The sequence below is a fragment of the Callorhinus ursinus genome, unplaced genomic scaffold, assembly GCF_003265705.2.
Source record: "Callorhinus ursinus isolate GAN/ISIS: 27379988/994484 unplaced genomic scaffold, GSC_fseal_2.0 scaffold112, whole genome shotgun sequence".
NCBI classification, from domain to species: domain Eukaryota; kingdom Metazoa; phylum Chordata; class Mammalia; order Carnivora; family Otariidae; genus Callorhinus; species Callorhinus ursinus.
In genome coordinates, this window is record NW_027397174.1 from 338,891 (window position 1) to 359,515 (window position 20,625).

Below are 20,625 nucleotides of genomic sequence, written 5' to 3' on the forward strand. Positions count from 1 at the left end.
GGACTGTAGTAATGGCTGCACAACTACAGATTTACTATAAATCATCCAACTATATACTTACAATGGGTGAATTCTACAGTGTGTGTGTGTGTGTGTGTGTGTGTGTGTGTGTGTGTGTGCCTCAATAAAGCTGTCTTTAGGGCGCCTGGGTGGCTCAGATGGTTAAGCGTCTGCCTTTGGCTCAGGTCATGATCCCAGGGTCCTGGGATCGAGTCCCGCATCGGGCTCCCTGCTCCTTGGGAGCCTGCTTCTCCCTCTGCTTCTCTCTCTCTCCCTCCCTCTCTCCGTCTCTCATGAATAAATAAATAAAATCTTTTAAAAAAATAAAGCTGTCTTTAAAAACCACTGGAATGTGTGGGAATGCATTCCAAGGACAGTAGGCCAAGCAAGACAGAATTCCGGATCAAGCTAAATGTGTTGATATGGGTGTGCTTACCAGAGCTTCTAGATTTAATGTGTTAGCTCAAGCACTTAGTGTTCTAACAGTTTGCCTAAGACATGGACTAAATGGTGACTACATTCAATGAAGTTGAGATACTACAGGTTCTTTTTCATTATGTAAAAGGAGAAACACAAAGATGTAATGGATCCCCCACGTGTGGCTCTTCACTCACCCATCTCCACCATATCTCCTGAAAGAATATTTTAGGAAAGTCGGATGATAAATGAAGTTTTGACCTAATTCAATCTCAGGGTGGGCCCACTGAGTTTATGGCAATTTCTCCAGTTCTTGACTGTGTAATTGGAACAACATCCCTGGCAACTGGTCAAATCCCTACATCAGCCTTCTGATCTGTGAAGTGAGGACTTTGATAGTAGGAAGGGCAAAAGTCGTTGGAACGCCCCACACTCACTACCAGAATAGCAATTCAAAAGCAACCCCACATGCTTGGAGGAATTGCAGAGATGAGCCGCCAACAAAGACATAAAATATTCAGGGGAGGTGATTCCTATCACGCCCCCCTCTGACATACTGGAGAATGTATTATCATAAATTTAATCCAGTGTTGATACCACCTGCAGCTAGCTGCTCTTTTGGACTAGATCAGACCAACACAGCCCTGACATCTGGTATGTAGCTATTGATCTGGCAAATGTTTTTATCTCTATATCAACTAGCAAGGATCCACAGAAATAGTTCACTTTCAATTGGCATGAACAATACCACATCTTTATGATAATGTCTTAAAACTATGAAAAGTCTGCTACTCTGCCATAATCTAGTTCACAGACTGGGATTTCCTTGACATCTCACAGAACATCACACTGGTACACTACATTAATGACATCATGCCGATTAGACCTGTCGAGCACAAACTAGAGAGCACCTTTGCTTAGTAAGACAATGCATGCCAGAAAGCATGAAATTAACTCAGTAAGATTCAGGGGCCTGACCGCTAAGTGAAGTTTCTAGGGGCACAGTTATTTGGAGCCTGCTATCCTCTCCAAAGCGGAAGAGAAGTTGTTGCACTTTTCATTAGTAGACAAGGACACTAAGACAGTTATAAATATGTCCCTGGGGTGCCTGACCAGCTCAGTCAGAAGAGCATGCAACTCTTGGTCTTGCGGTCTTGATTATGGGGCTCATAATTTTGAGCCCCATGTTGAGGTTAGAAATTACTAAAAAAAATAAATTAAAAATAAATAAATAGGTCCCACATATTCAAGAAGGCAGGAAGAAGAATTAGCATATTAAGGAGACATGAAAAATAAAAAAGATAGAAATTTAACTTCTAAAGAAGAAAAATATAAGGTCTGAAATGAAAAATACACTGGATGACATTAACAGCAGATTAGACACTGCAGAAGAAAAGATAAGCAAAAAACTGAAGATATAACTATCACCAAGAAATAACTATAGACCAGGGCGCCTGGGTGGTTCAGTCAGTTAAGTGTCTGCCTTCAGCTTAGGTCATGATCCCGGGGTCCTGGAATCAATCCCTGTGTCGGGCTCCCTGTTCAGTGGGGAGTCTGCTTCTCTCCCTCTCCCTTTGTGCTCTCTCTCTCAAATAAATAAATAAAATCTTTAAAAAAGAAGAGAAGAAATAAGTATAGACCCACAGATCCATGAAGCCCAAGTACAAGAAACATGAAGAAAATAACACCAAGGCACATCATAATCAAATTACTTAAAACCAGTAATAACAGCAGCTAGGAAAAAAAAAACACATATAAAGGAACAGAGTAAAAATGCACGTGAGAAAACGGTAAAGCAACATCTTTAAAATACTCAAAGGGAAAAAATTAAGCAAAACTTCTTTACCAAAAATATCAAGCAAGACATTTGTGGAAGCTGGAAAAAACAATTCCAAAAAGAAAGGGAACAACCAAAAGGAGGAGGAATTTATGTTTGCAAATGCAGAGGAAGAATTTTTCTATGAGAAGGCAATCCTGAAGTTCAACTACTCGGTGCAGGAAGAGAGTGACACTCGTCTGGGAGGCAGGTGGTCCTTTGATGACGTCCCGATGAAGCCCTTTCTAACCATGATGTTGATTCCAGGTGACAGGATGAACGAAATCATGGATAAACTCAAAGAACATCTTTCTGTCTGACCCATTTCCCATGGACAGTAGTGGGGTGGTTTTGTGTATATAAAATTACCAGAAAACAGCTCAGATTTACTGAAAAACTCGTGACTTTATTCAGAGTAAGGTCCTCTACAAAAAAGTAGGGCTCTGTCACCTATGTCTGTGACCCATTTACAAAATAGCTTTTTAAAAAAATTTGGTCAAATTATGAATGGTTGATTAAAAGCTTTTCCAATAAGAAGGAAAATGTGGAGTCGTAATTTAAAGAACTCAATAAAAACTTCTATTTTTTTATTTAAAAAATTGAGGCAAAATAAAGCTTTTTTCAGACATAAAAAAAGCTGAAAGAATTCATCACCAGCAGAGTTGCAGAACAGGAAAATGGTTCCAGATGGAAGTATGGATATACAGAAAGAAATGAAGAGTACTGGATATGGTAAATATAAATACATTTTTCCTATTTTTTAAATTTCTTTAAAAGACAACTGTTTAAGGCAAAAAATAACACTGCAGTGTGGCTTTTATAACATGTAGAAGTAAAATGTATGACAACATTAGCACAAAGCCTGAGAGGGGGTAAATGGGAACATACACTTGTAAGTTTTTTTATACTGTATGTCAAATGATATAGTATTACTTTAGGGTAGACTATGATCAGTTAAAGATATACACTAATCCCCAATCCCCTAAGGCAACCACTATAAAAAACACAAAGAGGTATAGCTAACAAAGAAAATTAAATGCAATCATAAAAACTGCATTTAAAATTCAGCCCCAAAACATGGCAGAAAAGAGGAAAACTGAAAGAAAGAATAAATGAGACAATTAGCAAAATGGTATATTGAAAATACAAAAAGATCTAAAGTTGAAGGTCATGTAGACATTGAGAAAGAAGCCTTGGCAAGCAGCCCCTATCCTAAATAGAAGATATCACTAGAAGAATCTGAAGGCAGAAGACAAAAGAGTGAGATCGTAAGGTGCTGAAAGCCAAAAAACTTGTCAACCCAGAATTCCATGCCCAGTGAAAATATTTTTCCAAAAATGAGGGAAAGTAGACATCCTCAGGGTGCCTGGGTGGCTCCGTTGGTTAAGCATCTGACTTCGGCTCAGGTCATGATCTCAGGGTCCTGGGACCAAGCCCACATTGGGCTCCCTGCTCAGTGGGGAGTCAGCTTGTCCCTCTGCCCCTCCTGGCCAGCTCATGTTCTCTCTCTCTCAAGTAAATAAATAAAATCTTTAAAAATAAATAAATAAATAAATAAACAAAAGCAAAATGCAAAGTCAGAATTGGAAATATACTGTTATAAGGTCATTCATGAAGTGGTATATTATTATTTAAAGGAAGACTCCAATTAATTAAAGATGTATATTTTAGACCCTAGAGTAACTAGTAAAAATTAAAAAGTTATGATGTCAAGTTAATAGTGAAGATAAAATTGAATAATAAGAAGGCTTGATTAACCCAAGAGAAGGCAGAAACAGAAGACAAAGGAAACAAAGAACAGATAGAACAAATGGAAAACAACTAGCAAGATGGCAGATTTTATTTGAAGCATTTCAATAATCACATTTTATGTGAATAAACTAAATACACCAATTAAAACAAAGAGGGTAGGACTGCATAAAAAAGGCAAAATCCAGGCTATATGCTGTGTATAAGAAACTCACGTTAAATATAAAGACACTTGGGGAACCTGGCTGGCTCAGCCTGTACAGCATGCAACTCTTGATCTTGGGGTTGTGAGTTTTTTTTTTTTTTAAGATTTTATTTATTTATTTGACAGACAGAGAGAGAGAGTGAGAGTGAGAGCAGGAACACAAGCAGGGGGAGTGGGAGAGGGAGAAACAGGCTTCCCGCCGAGCAGGGAGCCTGAGGTGGGGCTCGATTCCAAGACCCTGGGATCATCACCTGAGCCGAAGGCAGACACTTAATGACTGAGTCACCCAGGCGCCCCTTGGGGTTGTGAGTTTGAGGCCCACATTGCGCACAGAGATTATAAATAAATAAACAAATAATTTAAAAAGAGATAAGTTAAAAGTAAAAGAATGTAAAAAGATGTAACATGCAAGTACATATCAAAAGAAAGATGGGTACTTATATTTATATAAGAAAAAAATAGACTTCAGAACAAGAAATGGCATCATGGATAAAGAGAAACATTTAATAATGACAAAAATTCTCCAAGAAAACATAATAATTCTAAATGTGATCAAATAACAACAGAGCATCAAAATACATGAAGCCAAAGCAAACAGAACTAGAAGGAGAAATGTACAAATCCATAGTAAACAGATGGAAACTTTCACACTCCTTTCTCAGTACTTGTTTGTAAAAGTAAGCAAAAAAACAGTAAGGATACAGAAGAACCAAACAACAGTATCAACCAACCTGACCTAATTAGCATTTATAGAACACTCTGCACAAGAGAAGAATGCATGCTTTTTTCAAGTGCACATGTAATATTCAACAAATAAAACTTTACTGTGAGCCATAATATAAACAACAAATTTGAAAGAATAAAACTCATACAGTTTGCTCTTAGATCATAATGGAATTTACTAGAAATTAAGAACAGAAAGATATCTAGAAAATCCCCCAATATGTGGAAATTAAACAAAGACTTCTAAGCAACCCTTGGGTCAAAGAGGAAATCTCAGGGGCGCCTGGGTGGCTCAGATGGTTAAGCATCTGCCTTCAGCTCAGGTCATGATCCCAGGGTCCTGGGATGGAGTCCCACATGGGGCTCCCTGCTCAGCGGGGAGTCTGCTTCTCCCTCTCCCTCTGCTTCTTCCCCTGCTTTTGCTCTTTCTGTCTCAAATGAATAAACAAAATCTTAAAAAAAGAGGAAGTCTCAGAAGAATATTAAGTAATATTTTGAAATAAATGAAAATGAAAATATAACATATCAGGGGTGCCTGGGTGGCACAGCTGGTTAAGTGTCTGACTCTTAGTTTCGGCTCAGGTCCTGATCTCAGGGTCATGGGATCAAGCCCCACATCAGGCTCCCCACTCAGCATGGAGTCTGCTTGAGACTATCTCTTCCTCTTCCTCTGCCCCTCCCCCCACATTCTCTCTCTCTCTCTCTCTCTCTCTCTCTCAAATAAATAAATAAATCTTAAAAAAAAGAAAATACAACATATCAAATTTTGTGGAATGCACCTAAAGCAGTGCTTACAGGTAAGTTTATTAAATTCTTGTATTAGGAAATATGAGTAATTAGTAATTTAAGCTTCCATCTTAAGAAAGTAAAGATAAATTTAAATCCAAAGCAATCAGAAGAAAGTATATAATAAAGATAAGAGGATAAATCCATGAAATGGAAAGCAGAAAAATACAGATCAATGAAACTATAGGCTGGTTCTTAGAAAATACCAGTAAAATTGATAAAACTTACCTAGACTGATCAGGAAAAAGATAGACAAGAAACTACAATATCATAAATGAAAGAGGAAGCATCATTACAGATTCTATAGACATTAAAAGGATAAGGGAATATAACAAACAACTTTATGACAATTAATTCAAGTACTTAGATGAACTAGAGAAAACCCTTGAAAAACATTAACTACCAAAGCTCATTCAAGAAGATATAAGTAATCTGAATAGTTCTATTACCTGTTTTTTTTAAAGATTTTATTTATTTATTCATGGGAGATGGGGGGGGGGCAGAGGAAGAGGGAGAAGCTGGCTCCCCACAGAGCACGGAGCCCAATGTGGGACTCAATCCCAGGACCCCGAGATCACAACCCAAGCCGAAGGCAGATGCTTAACTATCTGAGCCACCCAGGCGCCCAGTCCTATTACCTGTTAAAAAGAAATTATATTTGTAGTTAATAACCATCCCACAAAGAAAAGTCTAGGCCCAGATGGTTTCACCAGTGAATTTTACCACTTAAGGAAAAAGGAAGAGCAATACTATACAATATTTTTCAGAAAATTAGAAAGGGGGGGAACACTTCCCAAATCATTTTATGAGGCCAGCATTATGCTAATATCAAAGCCAAAGACAGTACGAAAAAGGAAAACTACAGACCAATATCCCTCACAGACAAAGACAAATATCCTCAGCAAAATAAAAGCAAATTAAATCCAGCAATATACGAAAAAAACAACATATTACAACCAAGTGAAGCTTATCCCAGAAGTTCAAGGCTGGCTCAACATGCAAAAATCAATCATCAGAATAATTCACCATAGTAACAGACAAAAAAGGAAAAAGTATACTATTATTTTTGTAGATGCAGGAAAGGCATTTAACAAAATCCAATTCATAAAAAAAGTCTCAGCAAACTAGCAATTCAAGGGAACTTCCCTGATTTGATAAAAGGCAACTACAAAAAGCCTACAGCTACCATACTTAAGAGGTAAAAGACTAAATGCTTTTCCCCTAGGATCAGGAAAAAAAAAAGTCAAGGATATCTGCTCTCAACACTTCTATGCAACACTGATAGTACCACAGGTTCTAACTATAAACAAGGCTCCTAGAACTAAGTATGTAAGTTTAGCAAGGTCGCAGAATACAAGGTTAATATACAGAAATCAACTGACAACCTGATTCTGAAATTGATATGGAAAGGCAAAGGACCTAGAATAGCCAAAACAACTCTGAAAAGAAAAACAAAGTTGGAGAGCTAAAGCTGCCTGATTTCAAGAATTACTATAAAACCACTGTCATCAAAACAGCATGGTATGAGCATAAAGATGAACAAAGAAATCAATGCAACGGACTACAGAACACAGAAATAGACCTACAAAATCACAACCAATTCATTTTTAACAAAGTTAACAAAAGTAATTCAATGGAGTAAAGACAGTCTATTCCATAAATGGTACTGCAGCAAAATGAATAAGATAGAAAATAAACCACAACGTAAATATCATTCCTTTGACAAAATTTAACTCGAATGGATCATTGATCTAAATATAAAATATAAAAGTATATAACTTTTAGGAAAAAAAAAAGAAAATCTTTAGGACCTAGGGCTAGGCAACAAGTTCTTAGATTTGACACTAAAAGCACAATCCATAAAGGAAAAGTTGATAAATTTTAAAATCCTCAAAACTTTAAAATCCTTGTTCTACAAAGATACTATAAAGAGAATGAAGGGGAAAAAAAAGAGAGAGAGTGAAGGGGCATCTGGGTGGCTCAGTCAAGTTAAGCGTCCAACTCTTGATTTTGGATCAGGTCATTCATTATCTCAGGGTTGTGAGATCGAGCCCGGCCTTGGGGGCTTCGCGCTCAGTGGGGAGTCTGCTTGTCCCTCTCCCTCTGCTCCTCCCTCCCTCCCCCCCATGCTCTCTCCCTCTCTTTCAAATAAATAAATAAATAAAATCTTTAAAAAAAACCTAAATGCGATAATAGAAGTCAGGTCCTTAGTGTAATGCATGACACATACAAACCATTCAATAAATGTGAATTACTGGGGCACCTGGGTGGCTCTGTTAACAGTGGGTTAACTGTCTGCTTTCAGCTCAGGTCATGATCTCAGGGTCCTGGGATGGAGCCCTGTGTGGGCTCCCTGCTCAGGGGGAGTCTGCTTCTCCTTCTCCCTCAGCCCCTCCCCCACCCCCACTTTTGCTCTCTCTCTGCCTCTCTCTCAAATAAACAAATGTAAAAAAAATAAATAAATGTGAATTATTATAATTTATTATCATTATCATTACAGCATTCTTTAAAATTGAGAAGATAAAAGACAAATGTTCATCAATAGAAAAATTGTTAAATTATGTTACATCTATTACAAGAAATATTAGGCAATGGTTTAAAAGAATGAAGTAAATTTATATGTACTAATCTGAAAAGATGTCCACAATTATTGTGAAAAAAGCCAACTGCAGGACAATTTGTATAGTATGATCTCATTTGTGTAAAAATAAAATGATATGTTTTGAAGAAATTTTTGTAGAATGATACTCACCAAACTGCTAACAGTTGTTATCCCTAGGGAGGGAGAGTATAATGAGGAGGGGGTTCAGAGAAAGGGGGTCTTTCACTTTTTATTCTACTTATTCCCAGATTGTTTGAATTTTTACCAGAATATATTCCTATATTTTTGAAACAAAAAACACAAAAGAAAAGAGTCAACTATCTTTTAAAAGAGCAGTGATAAAAATAACTTTCTGATTGCCTTGGCTCATGGATTCAAGAGGATGAAGCACGAGCTTACCTTGGACTGAAATATTTACCTAAAAATAGACTCAGCTTCCATTTGTAATTTAACAAACATGAACCGAGTGCTGCTTGTTGGCCTAGCAGAGCAAAGAACTGAGTCATTGCCCCGGTTGTGCCACTAACTAGCTTTGTTATGTTATGGTGTTACAAACGTTAGACTGTGGACTTCTTAGAAACAGGGATCAATCTCTTTTCTCTGTCTCTCTAGCCCCGTGACACAGGGCTTGATTCAGAGTTGGCGCTCAACTGAAATAAAGAATAACTCCTCACGGCAATATCGGAATTAAAGGTGGCTGGGTAGAACAGCGCTGTACATGCCCCGTTGAATTGACACATGATCGCCATCTAGTGGCAGCAGGGATTCCTGCGGAAGCCGGAGATCGGCAGAAACGGACTAGGTGTGTTCTGGGATATGCCTTTTAACAACACACCATTGCCTATCTAAAAGAGCATGACCCTCAGAAAAAGTTGACAACCACCAGCTAAAAGTTCATGGTTTATGTCTTGGAGTGTTGGTAAGATGACATCTAGGTACTCCTGTGTTTTAAGTCTCCTCCATCACCATCCCATCATCAGATGCCCCCCACACCTATAAGCTGCGCAAAGTCCACATTGCTACATCTCCATTCCAAACAAAAACAATGAACCACATATGGTATCAGGTATGTACATCCATGCGTTCCCAAAACTGATGAAATACTAATAACCTTTCCTAAGCCAGTCTGGTCGGGACAAGATACAAAACAAGACCAGAAAAATACATCTTCCATAAACTTTGCCCTCCAGGTGCACCATCTTTCTGAATCATCAGAAATCATCATGAGAGTGAGTGCCACTCTGAAAATATCTAGTGAGCCTTTAAAATGTCTCACATGCCAAAGGGCCACAAGGAAACCCACCGTGAGGTGGCTTTGTAAGTACCTTTTTGTGACAAAACCTCACCTGCCCCTGCAGATCTCAGGGAGCAGGTTTTCTTCTCTTGCCTCCTTTGAGTACCAATGAGTCTTCCAAGTACTTCATTGATAGGGAAGCAGCTGAGTGATAACATTCTGAGAAATACTAGAGCTTGTGTTTATGCAGTAGGGGACTCAAAAGGAATAACGAAAGGACACACTGGTAGTTAACCTGAAAAGTGTCCCTGCTAAGTTGAACAACATTCTTCTAAAATGTTGCTCAGCAGATAGATGAACGCCCGGCTGGCTCAGTTGGTACAGCATGCAACTCTTGATCTTGGGGTTGGGAGTTCCAGCCCCACGCTGGGTGTAGAGAGATCACTTTAAAAAATCTTTTAAAAATTAAAAATAAATAAAATAAGTAAATCTTTACAAAGATTTTTAAAATGTTGCTCCACAGAACAAACAACAAAAACTTCTCAAAAACTCCTAAGAGAGGGACACTGTCTGGTTCAGGGTCAATGGGGAAAGTGGCCGAGGAAATTTATTATCATTAACGGGTCCTGTCATGATTAAAGTCTTTATAATTCCACCTCCTGCAGTTTGACACAGTATGTGCCTCGTAAACGTGGGAAGAAAAACAAAGGTGCAATTTGGTGGAAACGGGGACACCGGTTTGGGAGCACGGTACACACAAGAACACCTTATTTGGGGCGGGTTGCTTTGGAGCAAAGCCAACACGGGTGCGTTCGTTCCTACCACCGTGTTCTGGAGTTGCAGAGAAGTTAGGAATTATGAACAAGATGGATCCATCCAACTACTCCCGGCCTAAAAACAGCAAGAAGCCCTAATATCTATTTATATGCAATTCCCTGAGGGCCGAAGCGGTTCTTCCTAATGGCTGGAGAGCACTCAGTAACAATCAGGTCTTGCGGCGGAATGTTTTTAAGACCTTGTCCTGAGCGTGCCGATGGAGATAATGAACTCTTGAGCGGTCGGTAGTACATTTAAAATGGAAATGGAAAGTGTAGGAAGATGCGCTCTTCCGAGCGTCCCGTATTTCGTACTAGCAAAAGTCCTTGGTTCCTGCTGGTACTCGAAAAGTGCGGTGTCAGCATAAAGACCAGAGAAGCGACACCATAAGAAACCATGAGCCACTGTGGAAGGCTCCAGAAGAGGAGTATCCGCTGACAGCCACACGAGAGAGCGCCCCAGACGGTGCAAGGGGAGTCCGGAGCCTCGCCGCCCGCCCGGCCCGGCAGGCCCGGTCCCGCGGCCCCTCTCCCGGCTCCCCCCCCTCCCCCCCGCGCCGGCCTCCCCGCCACAGACCGGGAGGTCGCCCCGGCCGCCTCCCTCCTCTCGCCTCGCGGCGCTCCGGAGCCACCCGGCCCGGCCGGCCGCGGGGCGCAGCGGCCACACCGGCTCGACGTGCAACTTCGCTGTGCGTCCGTCGGCCCGGCCCGAGGACGCCCCTACTCACGTAGCGCTGCAGCTTCCTCTCGGGGGGCGACTTGACGAGCCAGCCCGTGCACACGGCGTCGCCCGCACTCATCGTGGCCGCCGCCGCCGCTTCCTCCAGCTGGGTCGCCGCGGCAGGAGGAAGTCGGGCCGGGGATGCCGGCGGGGCGGGCCCAACGCCGCCCGCCCAGCACCGCCCCAAGCCCCCGCCGCGACCCCCGCCCCCGGCCCGCCGCGGCCCCCTGGGGCGGGGGGACGGCGCCACCGCCCGCGGCCCAGACGGCGCGGGGAGCGGGCGGCCGGGCCGGGGAAGCCCCTTCGAGCGAGCGCGCCGCGGCTCCGGGCCCCAGGGTTACGGGAGCCGAAGCCTAGGACCCGCACCTGCGAGGGACCCGGTGAGGGAGGAAGGGAAGCAGGACTCCCCTCCGACTTCCCCGCTGCCCTCGATTGTTTGCCGAGGAATGGCTCGCGTGCGCCCCTCCCCCGAAGATCATTGTATTTCAGCGAGAAGCTCGGCTGCAGAGCTATTCAAATGTCCTCCGGAACCCGAGCAGCATCCCAATTCAAAAGGTTACAACTTGGAGGTGCTGTTTGCAGTCTCCAGGCCTCTAGGGTTTTCAACGCTGGGTCTAAGAAAGGTCGTGCCACAGGGTGCGCCGAGCACTTTAAATAATACCGATAACAACAATGAGCTAACATTGATGATTGAGCTCCCAATAATGAGCTAACATTGATTGAGACTTTCTGCAGTGCCAGTTACTATGCTAAGCACTTGGCGGGCATGATCTTACGGGATATGCACAAACCCCCGAATCCATGGGCCTTCTCATTGCCTCATTTTTGCTTCTGAGTAAAATGAGAAACAGGACAATAACATCACCTGTCCAAACCCACACAAATAGGGATCACGGGCCAGGGGCCAGGGCCAACATACTTTGTAAACAGAAAAGCACTGATAATCACAGTGAGGATCAGCACCCACGATGCTCATCTACCTGAGGTTTCCTACCACCTGGCCACCACCCTGACCCATAGTGCTCTTTTCCCGTGGTGTGATGCCTCTCACTTGAAAGTGACACTTGGAAGAAATAAATGCCACATCATTTCTAGGACTTACAAAGAGACTTCTCGACTCCAAGGTCACATCACTCAGACACTATTACTCTCACAAAGCTGGACTCCAGCTACTGCGGCACTCCCACCTCTCAGAGCCCACTTGACCTTCACCACCACCACAATCCCCGACTTCTCTCCCACTTTCCAAATCTCGCACTAGTGTATCGGATTAGCCGAACCTAATTCGCATCTAGAAGTCCAGGTTCAAGGGAGAATGGTAAATATCTTTTTATGTTTTTAGCTCTCCCACCTTTCCAAAGAGGAGGAAAACCACATATCCACCACAGTCCACCCCCTAGCTAGTCAATATTATAGACACCCTGTGCACAAAATAAACTCACTAAAGCCACAACAGCTTGCTCCCGCTCAAACAATGCTGCTATCCCTCCTGCAACCTGAAAAGCACTCCTTAAAACAGGAGACCAAAAGTTTCGTTGGTCATTGTAGCCATCTCTAGGGGACAGTCATTGCTCTTCTAGTTCCGACATCACCCCACCTCAATATCCTACAACCTAAAGAAAAACACTATAAAGCTAACCTCTATCAGCCTTTATTTGATATGTATAAAATATAGAAAGAAGATTGAAAAACTTTGTATGTACACACACACACACACACAGTTACTACAATCCTTATTTCTGTAACTGGTCTTCAGACCATAATTGGTGTTTATAATCTTCTTTCTTCTACTACCCTCTCTGTCCTCCCTTTGTTCTCCAGCCAAGAACTCAGGTGGTCAGAATTCTTTATCTTGTGAGTGACCCAAACCTTTATTCTCCCCCACCCCCCCCCCCCCCCCCCCCCCCGAGTCTTAATCCTCAGTGGTCCTGCCTAGCGTGGCTATAGTCGGAGGTGTCCAGAGGATCCCTTGCATTGCAGATAGAGTCCTTCCCAATCCCATTGTTTAACAGCAACAGTTTTCCACTTGATAACCAACAGTGTCAACCATCAAGCCAGTTCAGTAGACCCATGGTTTGTCTGTTGATTCAGTGGCATAAACAACCCTAAATGGCCAGATGGCAATCTCAACTTGCAATTCAATAGTACCAATGTCGTGGCCTTGGTAGAAGCACTCTTTCCTTGGGAACCAGCAGAGCTCAAAGCTGTGGGGATGGGAAGAAACACCTAGGCAGTAAATCAGGTGTGATAGTAGAGAAGTTGCTCCCACTTTCACCTCCTGATTCCTGAAACAAGGGATTCTGGCTATGGAGAAACTACACCATAGAGCACCAGTTCAAAGTTACTTCCCTCATCCTCTAAGACAGAACCCCCACCTTTCAGCATATTTTCCCCCAACCGCAGTCTCATTCTGCTACCAGGTAGCCGGCTGGTCACCCCAGGGAATGCTACCTTACTGGAGGCTGGCACTCCTGTGGGCAGGTGGAGTACATAGCAGTGGCCGTGGCCGTGACCATACCAACTGATGCCAGGCCCTGGGAGCCTCACCACTTAGTTGCGGATTCCCTTAACCTTGCTCCCACCTCTGTACAAAAAACAAACCCTCATGCTCTCCTCAGTTCAACCCATTGAGTCTACCATTCGCTTCCCTCTGAGACTCTGACCAATATACCTAGTCATGGACAACTCGCTATGAGGTTACATGCGTGAGTCAAGAAAAAGGTTGCCATACAGTAGTAATAGGGCCCCCAGAGATGGGAGCCACTTGCTCGAGCAACTTTCTTGTACCTTCCAGACCTGCTTGAGTCTGGTCTCAAATACTCCACTTGCCCTGGATGATCAGTTAGCACCCACTTTATCAGGGACAGCTAAGGTTACATGGTTCCTTGATGCTCCATGGCGAGGCATTCAGACTTTACTGCAGCTGTTGATCCAAAGGAAAATACTTCTTTTGTGGTAGAATGTATTGTTTGCTTCAAAACACCAGTGGTCCACTGAATGTTTCTCCTGTTAGGACTGGCCAGAGGCTCCATGTAGCCTGCCAGCGTGTCAAAGGCTCTAGTTATATTGGATCTACGTCATCATAAGGGTCAAGTGGCCTGGACCTGCTACAGAGTCTTTCCTTGCCCTCCGTGCTGCTAAACACATGCAGCCTCACAGATTACTTGTTCAATGCATTGGTGTAGAACAGTTTTGCAACTTTTGTTTTCTTTTTTTTTTTTTAAAGATTTTACTTATTTATTCATGAAAGACAAAGAGAGAGAGAGAGAGAGAGAGAGAGAGAGAGAGAGAGAGGCAGAGGGAGAAGCAGGCTCCTAAGGAGCAGGGAGCCCGATGTGGGACTCGATCCCAGGACCCTGGGATCACGACCTGAGCCGAAGGCAGACGCTTAACCATCTGAGCCACCCAGGCGCCTGCAACTTTTGTTTTCTTAAGTAAATGCTACCCCCAACATGGGACTCGCATTCACGACCCTGAGATCAAGAGTCAGGCTCTACCGAATGAGCTGGCCAGGCACCCCAGGTGTGGAACAATGAAATGTAGTATATGTTGCCTACAGAATCCAAAGAACCGCACCAAATGCTGTGTCTCTTTTTGAGTGGTAGGTAGCATGAAGTGCAGCAACCTGTTGAATACCCAACACGGTCCAGCGCATCTCAAAGTGTTACTGAGGGCCAGGCTTTTGAGTTTTCATGAGCTTTATTTCCCATCCTCTGGCATACATGTTTATTAATAAAGTACCTCTTGATCCACCAGGTCCAGTAAGCATAATGTCTTCAATATAATGGACCAGCCCGATGTTCACCATGATCGTTGCAACAATCGAGTTCCATTCACCCTGGATTACGGCAGGGAGCCAGAGGAGAGACATAGCCCTGAGGCAAGGCACTAAAGCCGTACTTCTGTTCCCGCCAGATGAAGGCAAGCTGCTTCCGACAGTCTCTGCTGATTGCAACCGAGAAAAGAGCATTTGTCAGGCAAATAGCCACTTACCAGGTACCAGGGGCTGTGTTGATTTGCTCTAGAAAAGCAACATCATCTGGAATAGCAGCTTCAATTCAAGTCACAACCTGATTAATTTTACAATTACCCACTACTCATCTCCAGGCTAACCATGTCGATTAAATAAGGGTGTGATATGGACAATCATTCTTGCATCTTTCAGGGAGCACTGTTCTCTCTTCCAGACGAATCAAAATTGCTTCTACAAGGTTATTCCCCCTAAATTTCTAGGGAGAGATGACCTGTTTGTATTGCAACTTTTATTTTCGTTTCATCAAGCCCCTTCCTAGCTTCTTTGCACTCCAGGCTGGGGAGAGGAGATCCATTTGAATAACAAGTGGTTTTCAGCACCTGGATTCCGTAGCGCGGCTTCCCCATTTATTATTATTTTAAAATAGGTTTGGCTTAGCCTTTCATTAAGTACTATAAATCTTAGAACTAGAAGGATTTGCAAACATAAATATCTACTATTAAGAGTTTCTACTTTAGGGGCGCCTGGGTGGCTCAGTCGTTAAGCGTCTGCCTTAGGCTCAGGTCATGATCCCAGGGTCCTGGGATGGAGCCCCGCATCACACCGGGCTCCCTGCTCAGCAGAGGGAGTCTGCTTCTCCCTCCCCCACTCCCCCTTCTTGTGTTCCCTCTCTTGCTGTCTCTCTCTCTGTTAAATAAATAAATAAAATCTTAAAAAAGAAGAGTTTCTATTTTAGGGGCGCCTGGGTGGCTCAGTGGGTGAAGCATCTGCCTTTGGCTCAGGTCATGATCCCAGGGTCCTGGGATCCAGCCCCACGCACATTGTCCGGCTCCCTGCTCAGGGGGGAGCCTGCTTCTCCCTCTGCCTACTGCTTGCTCTCTCTCTCTGACAAATAAAAAAATTTAAATAAATAAATAAAAATTTTAAAAAAGAGTTTCTATTTTAATTATGTTATGATCGGCAAAATGACTGTGAATCTTATTCTCTTGTGAAAAGAGAGAAAATTTGAGGGACGCCTGCGTGGCACAGTCGGTTGGGTGTCTGCCTTCTGCTCAGGTCATGATTCCAGGGTCCGGGGATTGAGTCCCACATTGGGCTCCCTGCTCAGCAGGGAGTCTGTTTCTCCCTCTGCCTGCCACTCCCCCTGCTTGTGTGCGCTCTCTCTGACAAATAAATAAACAAAATCTTAAAAGAAAAGAAGAAGAAAATTTGAAAAGAAAATGCCTCTCTGATTTCTGGATCAGGGACAGCCACGAGGGGGGATGACTGCACATGCATGTTCAAATCATCTATGAAGCACGTGAACTAAAGGCCTGGAGTGCCATGGTACAATTTCAGATACAGAAACTCTCTTTTTTCCTCTATGGACCTCTGTAAAGTGCTTCTCTGAAAGTGAGAGCAACCCAATTTCCACCTAAATTTGAAATTTGACTTTAATATTACCAATGATAGTCTTTTTCATGTCTTATGAAAAAATCCTGACATCATATCCATTATTGTTATATTTAAAATAGTATGAAATTATCGTCACAAGTCCAAATCAAACACTTCTGAACTCATTCTATGAGGACAATGTTACTCTGATACCGAAACCGGAAAAAGACAGTAAGACAAAAAAAGAAAAGAAAACTACTGACCAATACGCCTCGTGAATCTAGACGTACAAATTCTCAGCAAAATACTAGCAAGTAGAATTCACAACTACATTAAAAGGATTAATACACCATGACTAGGTGGGGTTTATTCCAGAGATGCAAGGCTCATTCAATATATGAAAGTCAATCAAGGGCCCCTGGCTGGCTCCATCGGTGGAGCGTGTGACTCTTGATCTCAGGGTTGTGAGTTTGAGCTCCACATTGGAGGTAGTGGTTACTTACAAAAACAGAAAAGAAATCAATGCAATCCACCATGTTAACAAGCAAAAGAAGAAAAGTCACATGCTTATATTGACTGATGCAGAACAAGCATTTGACAAAACCCAACACCAATCTGTGACAAACACTCTCATAAAACTGGGAATGGCAGGGGAGCTTCTGCAACTTGTTGAAGAACGTGCACAGATGTTCCCTTAAGATTGGGAATAAGGCAAGAATATCTGCTCTCACTGTTCTTATTCAACATAGCGTTGAAACTTCTAGGAAAAAAAGGCACACAGATTGAGAAGGAAGGAATAAAACTGTCTCAATTTGCAGATGATATAATTGTCTTCATAGGAAATCCCAAGATATCCACAGAAAAAACTCCCATAATTAATAAGTGAGTTTTACAAGGTTGCAGTATATAAGATCAACACACAAATCTCTTTACATGACTCTGAGGCTTATTATATAGTAGCTCCAGTAATCAAGACTGTGTGCTATTGGTAGGGGAATAGACACATAGACACATAGGGAATGAAATAGTGAGCCCAGAAACAGACCCACATAAATCTGCCCAACTGGTTTTTGACAAAGGCACAAAAGCAATTCAATGGAGGAAGGATAGTCTTTTCAACAAACAGTGCTGGAGAAATTGGACATCCATAGGCAAAAAAAAGAACTTTAACCAAAACCTCACACCTTATACAAAAATTAACTCAAAATGAATCATATATTTATATGTAAAATGTACAACTATAAAACTTTTAGAAGACAACATAGAAGATATTCTTAGATACAATGCATAAAAGAAAAAAAATGATAAATGGGACTTCATCAAAATTAACAATTTTGTTAAGAGTATAAAAAGACAAGCTAAAGGGGCACCTGGGTGGCTCAGTCGGTTAAGTGTCTGCCTTTGGCTCAGGTCATGATCCCAGGGTCGTGTTGGGTTACCTGCTCAGCAAGGAGTCTGCTTCTCCCTCTTCCTCTGCCCCTCTCCCCTGCTCATGCTCCCCCCACAAGTAAATAAAATCTTTAGAAAAAAAAAAAAAAAGACAAGCAGCAGACTGGGAGAAAATGTTTGCAAAGCACGTATGTGCTAAAGGACTCATATCAAGAATATATAAAGAACTTTCAAAACTCAATAATTAAAAAACCCCAAATCACTAATAATCCAATCAGAAAATAGATAAAAGATATGAAGAAACAATTCATTGGGGAGGATATACAGAGGGTGGCAAACGAGCACTTGGAAAGATATTCAATATCATTAGTCATTAGGGCAATGCATATCAAAACCACGATGAGATTCCACCACATACCTATCAGAATGGCTAAAATTGTTAAAAATCAGCAGAATCCTCACACTGATTCCTGATCCATGGAATGAGGCAATCATGGCAGAAAGGCCCAAGTAGAAATCTCCCGGGCTTTGCCTTTCTACCAAAGTGTTAAGTCAAAAGAAATAACATATACTTAGGGGACAATGTCAGAAATTAGTTCAAAGACTTGAGAGATGCAGGGAAGGAAATTCCTATTTTATCTCCATTTAATTCACTGTTTGGCTTTGCACAGCAGTTAGTTAAGTCTTCATGAATGTGACAGTTTTAAGCCAGGGCTCCAAAATTCTTTGACACTCCTCTCATTGAGAGGTGGGGTTGATGCCTTCTCCCCTTGAACCTGGATAATCTTGTGACTGCTTGTATCATACAACACAGCAGAACTGATTTATGGGACTTCCAGGGCCAAGTTACAAAAGGTTATTCTGACAGTTTTATGCCTTATCTACTCCAACACCTGCTTTTGGAGACCTAAGCCACTAAGTCCAGAGTCTGACTACTCTGAGGCTGCCATGCTATAAGGAAGTCCAAGCCACATGGGCAGATCCTGTTCCAGTTCCAGTTGCACCAGGCCTTCCAGCTGAATTCTCACCATATTTGTAATCTGTCGGCATTACAACATGTTTAAGGACACGGAGTTTTGGGATGGCTTGTTATTCAGCTGACACATTATGCTGAGGAAGTCAGACAGGACAAAGTAGAATGTCTTCTCTCTGCTCCATAATGTCTGGGGCCGCAGCTGAGATGACTCAGTGGCTGGGGGTGACCAGATGGCTGGAGGCTATAATCTTCTGGAAGTCTCCTCCCTCACATGCCTGTTACCTGTGTGAGGATGCCTATTCTGGCTATTTCACCTGAGTGGGGTCATATAATATTTGTCCCTCTATGCTTACTTCCTTTAGCATGATGTTTTCTTTCTTTTTTTAAAAAAGATTTTAAGTAATTTTCACCCCCAATGTAGAGCTCAAACTCACAACCCTGAGATCAAGAGTCATATGCTCTATTGGCTGAGCCAGCCAAGCACCCCTAGCATGATGTTTTCAAGGTTCATCCATGTTGTAGTACATATTAGCACTTCACTCTTTTTATGACTGAGTAATACTCCATTGTATGGATAGACCACATTTTGTCTATCCAGTCATCTGTAGATGGACATTTGGGTTGTTTCAACCTTTAGGCTATTGTGAATAATGCTGCTATGACCACTGTTTAAACAGCTGTTTTCAAGTCTCTTGGGTATATACACATAGGAATGGAGTTGCTGAATCATATGGCCACTCCGTGTTTAACCTTTTGAGGAACTGCCAGACTGTTTTCCCCAGCAGCCACACCATTATACTTGACAGCAGAGCGCTGCCTCTCACGCCTGACTTTGTGGCTTGCTTGGCCAAACAATGCTCAGTTCATGACGTGCAGCTCAGGTCTTAAGATCACACAGTTATTCAGTTTCAACCTAGGATGAAAGAAAGTCAGGGGCTTTGCCTCCCAGTAAATTGGTGCATGTGTAGGTCCTAGCTTCATTTTTTTTTTTCAATTAATCTTTATTAAACATGAGAACTAATGCCTTTCTTGGCCTGTCTGGGGATCAAACCCACAACGTTGGTGTTGTTAGGTCACATTCTACTCAACTGAGCTAACCAGCCACCTGGCCAGTCCTAGCTTTATTTTTATCCCAAATTCCAGAGGCCTGAACTGTGATTCTCTTATCAAGGTTTGGAAAAGGCTCTGTGTAGCATCCTAATGGGAGATGCCACCTCCAAAAAGAGGCCCACCAAGCACTGTGCTTCTTAGTGGCAGTGGACTTGAGGTATGGCAACTTGGTTTTCACTTTGGGGAACCATCTCAATATGCTTCAGCCCACTGGATGCCCAGAAACCTCATGGAGGTGGTGGGCCCCTAAATTTTCATGGGGCTTATCTCTCACCCTGAGATGAAATATTTGTTCAGGTTCAGTTGGCAGGATACCATTAATGTAATGCACCAGCATGATGTCTTGGGGGACAGCGAGATGATCAAGTCAGTCCTTGGGGACTTAATTACAATAATATGCCAGAGAATTGAAGGGACAGTTCCAGGGGCTTCCTTTTGAGTTTTCTTTCCATAATTGTCCTCAGTCCTTGAGTCAAAATTCCCCTGTGGGCATTTTTCCAGCTGCGGATTTTTCCAATTATACAGTTAGGAACTGGGGAAAAAGCCACAGGAGGACCCACAGTGAGAGGGACACAGACTAAGTCTTCATTTCTGACCAGTGGACCACAGTGGCAATCTATGTCCCCCAGGAAAGAAGGATGAAGGTTTGAAGTATACACTAGTGTTGTATGTACCTGGCCTTGTCTTCACTTGAGGGCTCTGAGCCTGTGGGCAACTGGGTCTGGGGATTAGATG

At 42.5% G+C, this 20,625-nt stretch overlaps 1 protein-coding gene across 7 annotated transcripts in view; it reads right to left on the minus strand.

Moving 5' to 3' along the window:
* The window catches only part of GAB3 (GRB2 associated binding protein 3), a 100,160-nt gene that overhangs the window by 76,172 nt on the left and 3,363 nt on the right, over positions 1–20,625 (minus strand). For 2 of the 7 annotated variants that reach the window (XM_025862829.2, XM_025862828.1), the window contains exon 2: positions 14,810–15,010. The exons of 1 other annotated variant lie outside the window; for it this stretch is intronic. Coding sequence is in view for 2 of the 6 variants with exons in the window: in XM_025862826.2 (XP_025718611.1) it covers positions 11,076–11,147 (72 nt within the window). In the remaining 4 variants the exon portion in view is untranslated. Of the gene's footprint in view, positions 1–11,075; positions 11,171–14,809; positions 15,014–20,625 lie in introns of those variants that run through there. 4 more of the 7 variants (XM_025862827.1, XM_073889653.1, XM_025862826.2 and 1 more) reach the window with 2 other exon arrangements.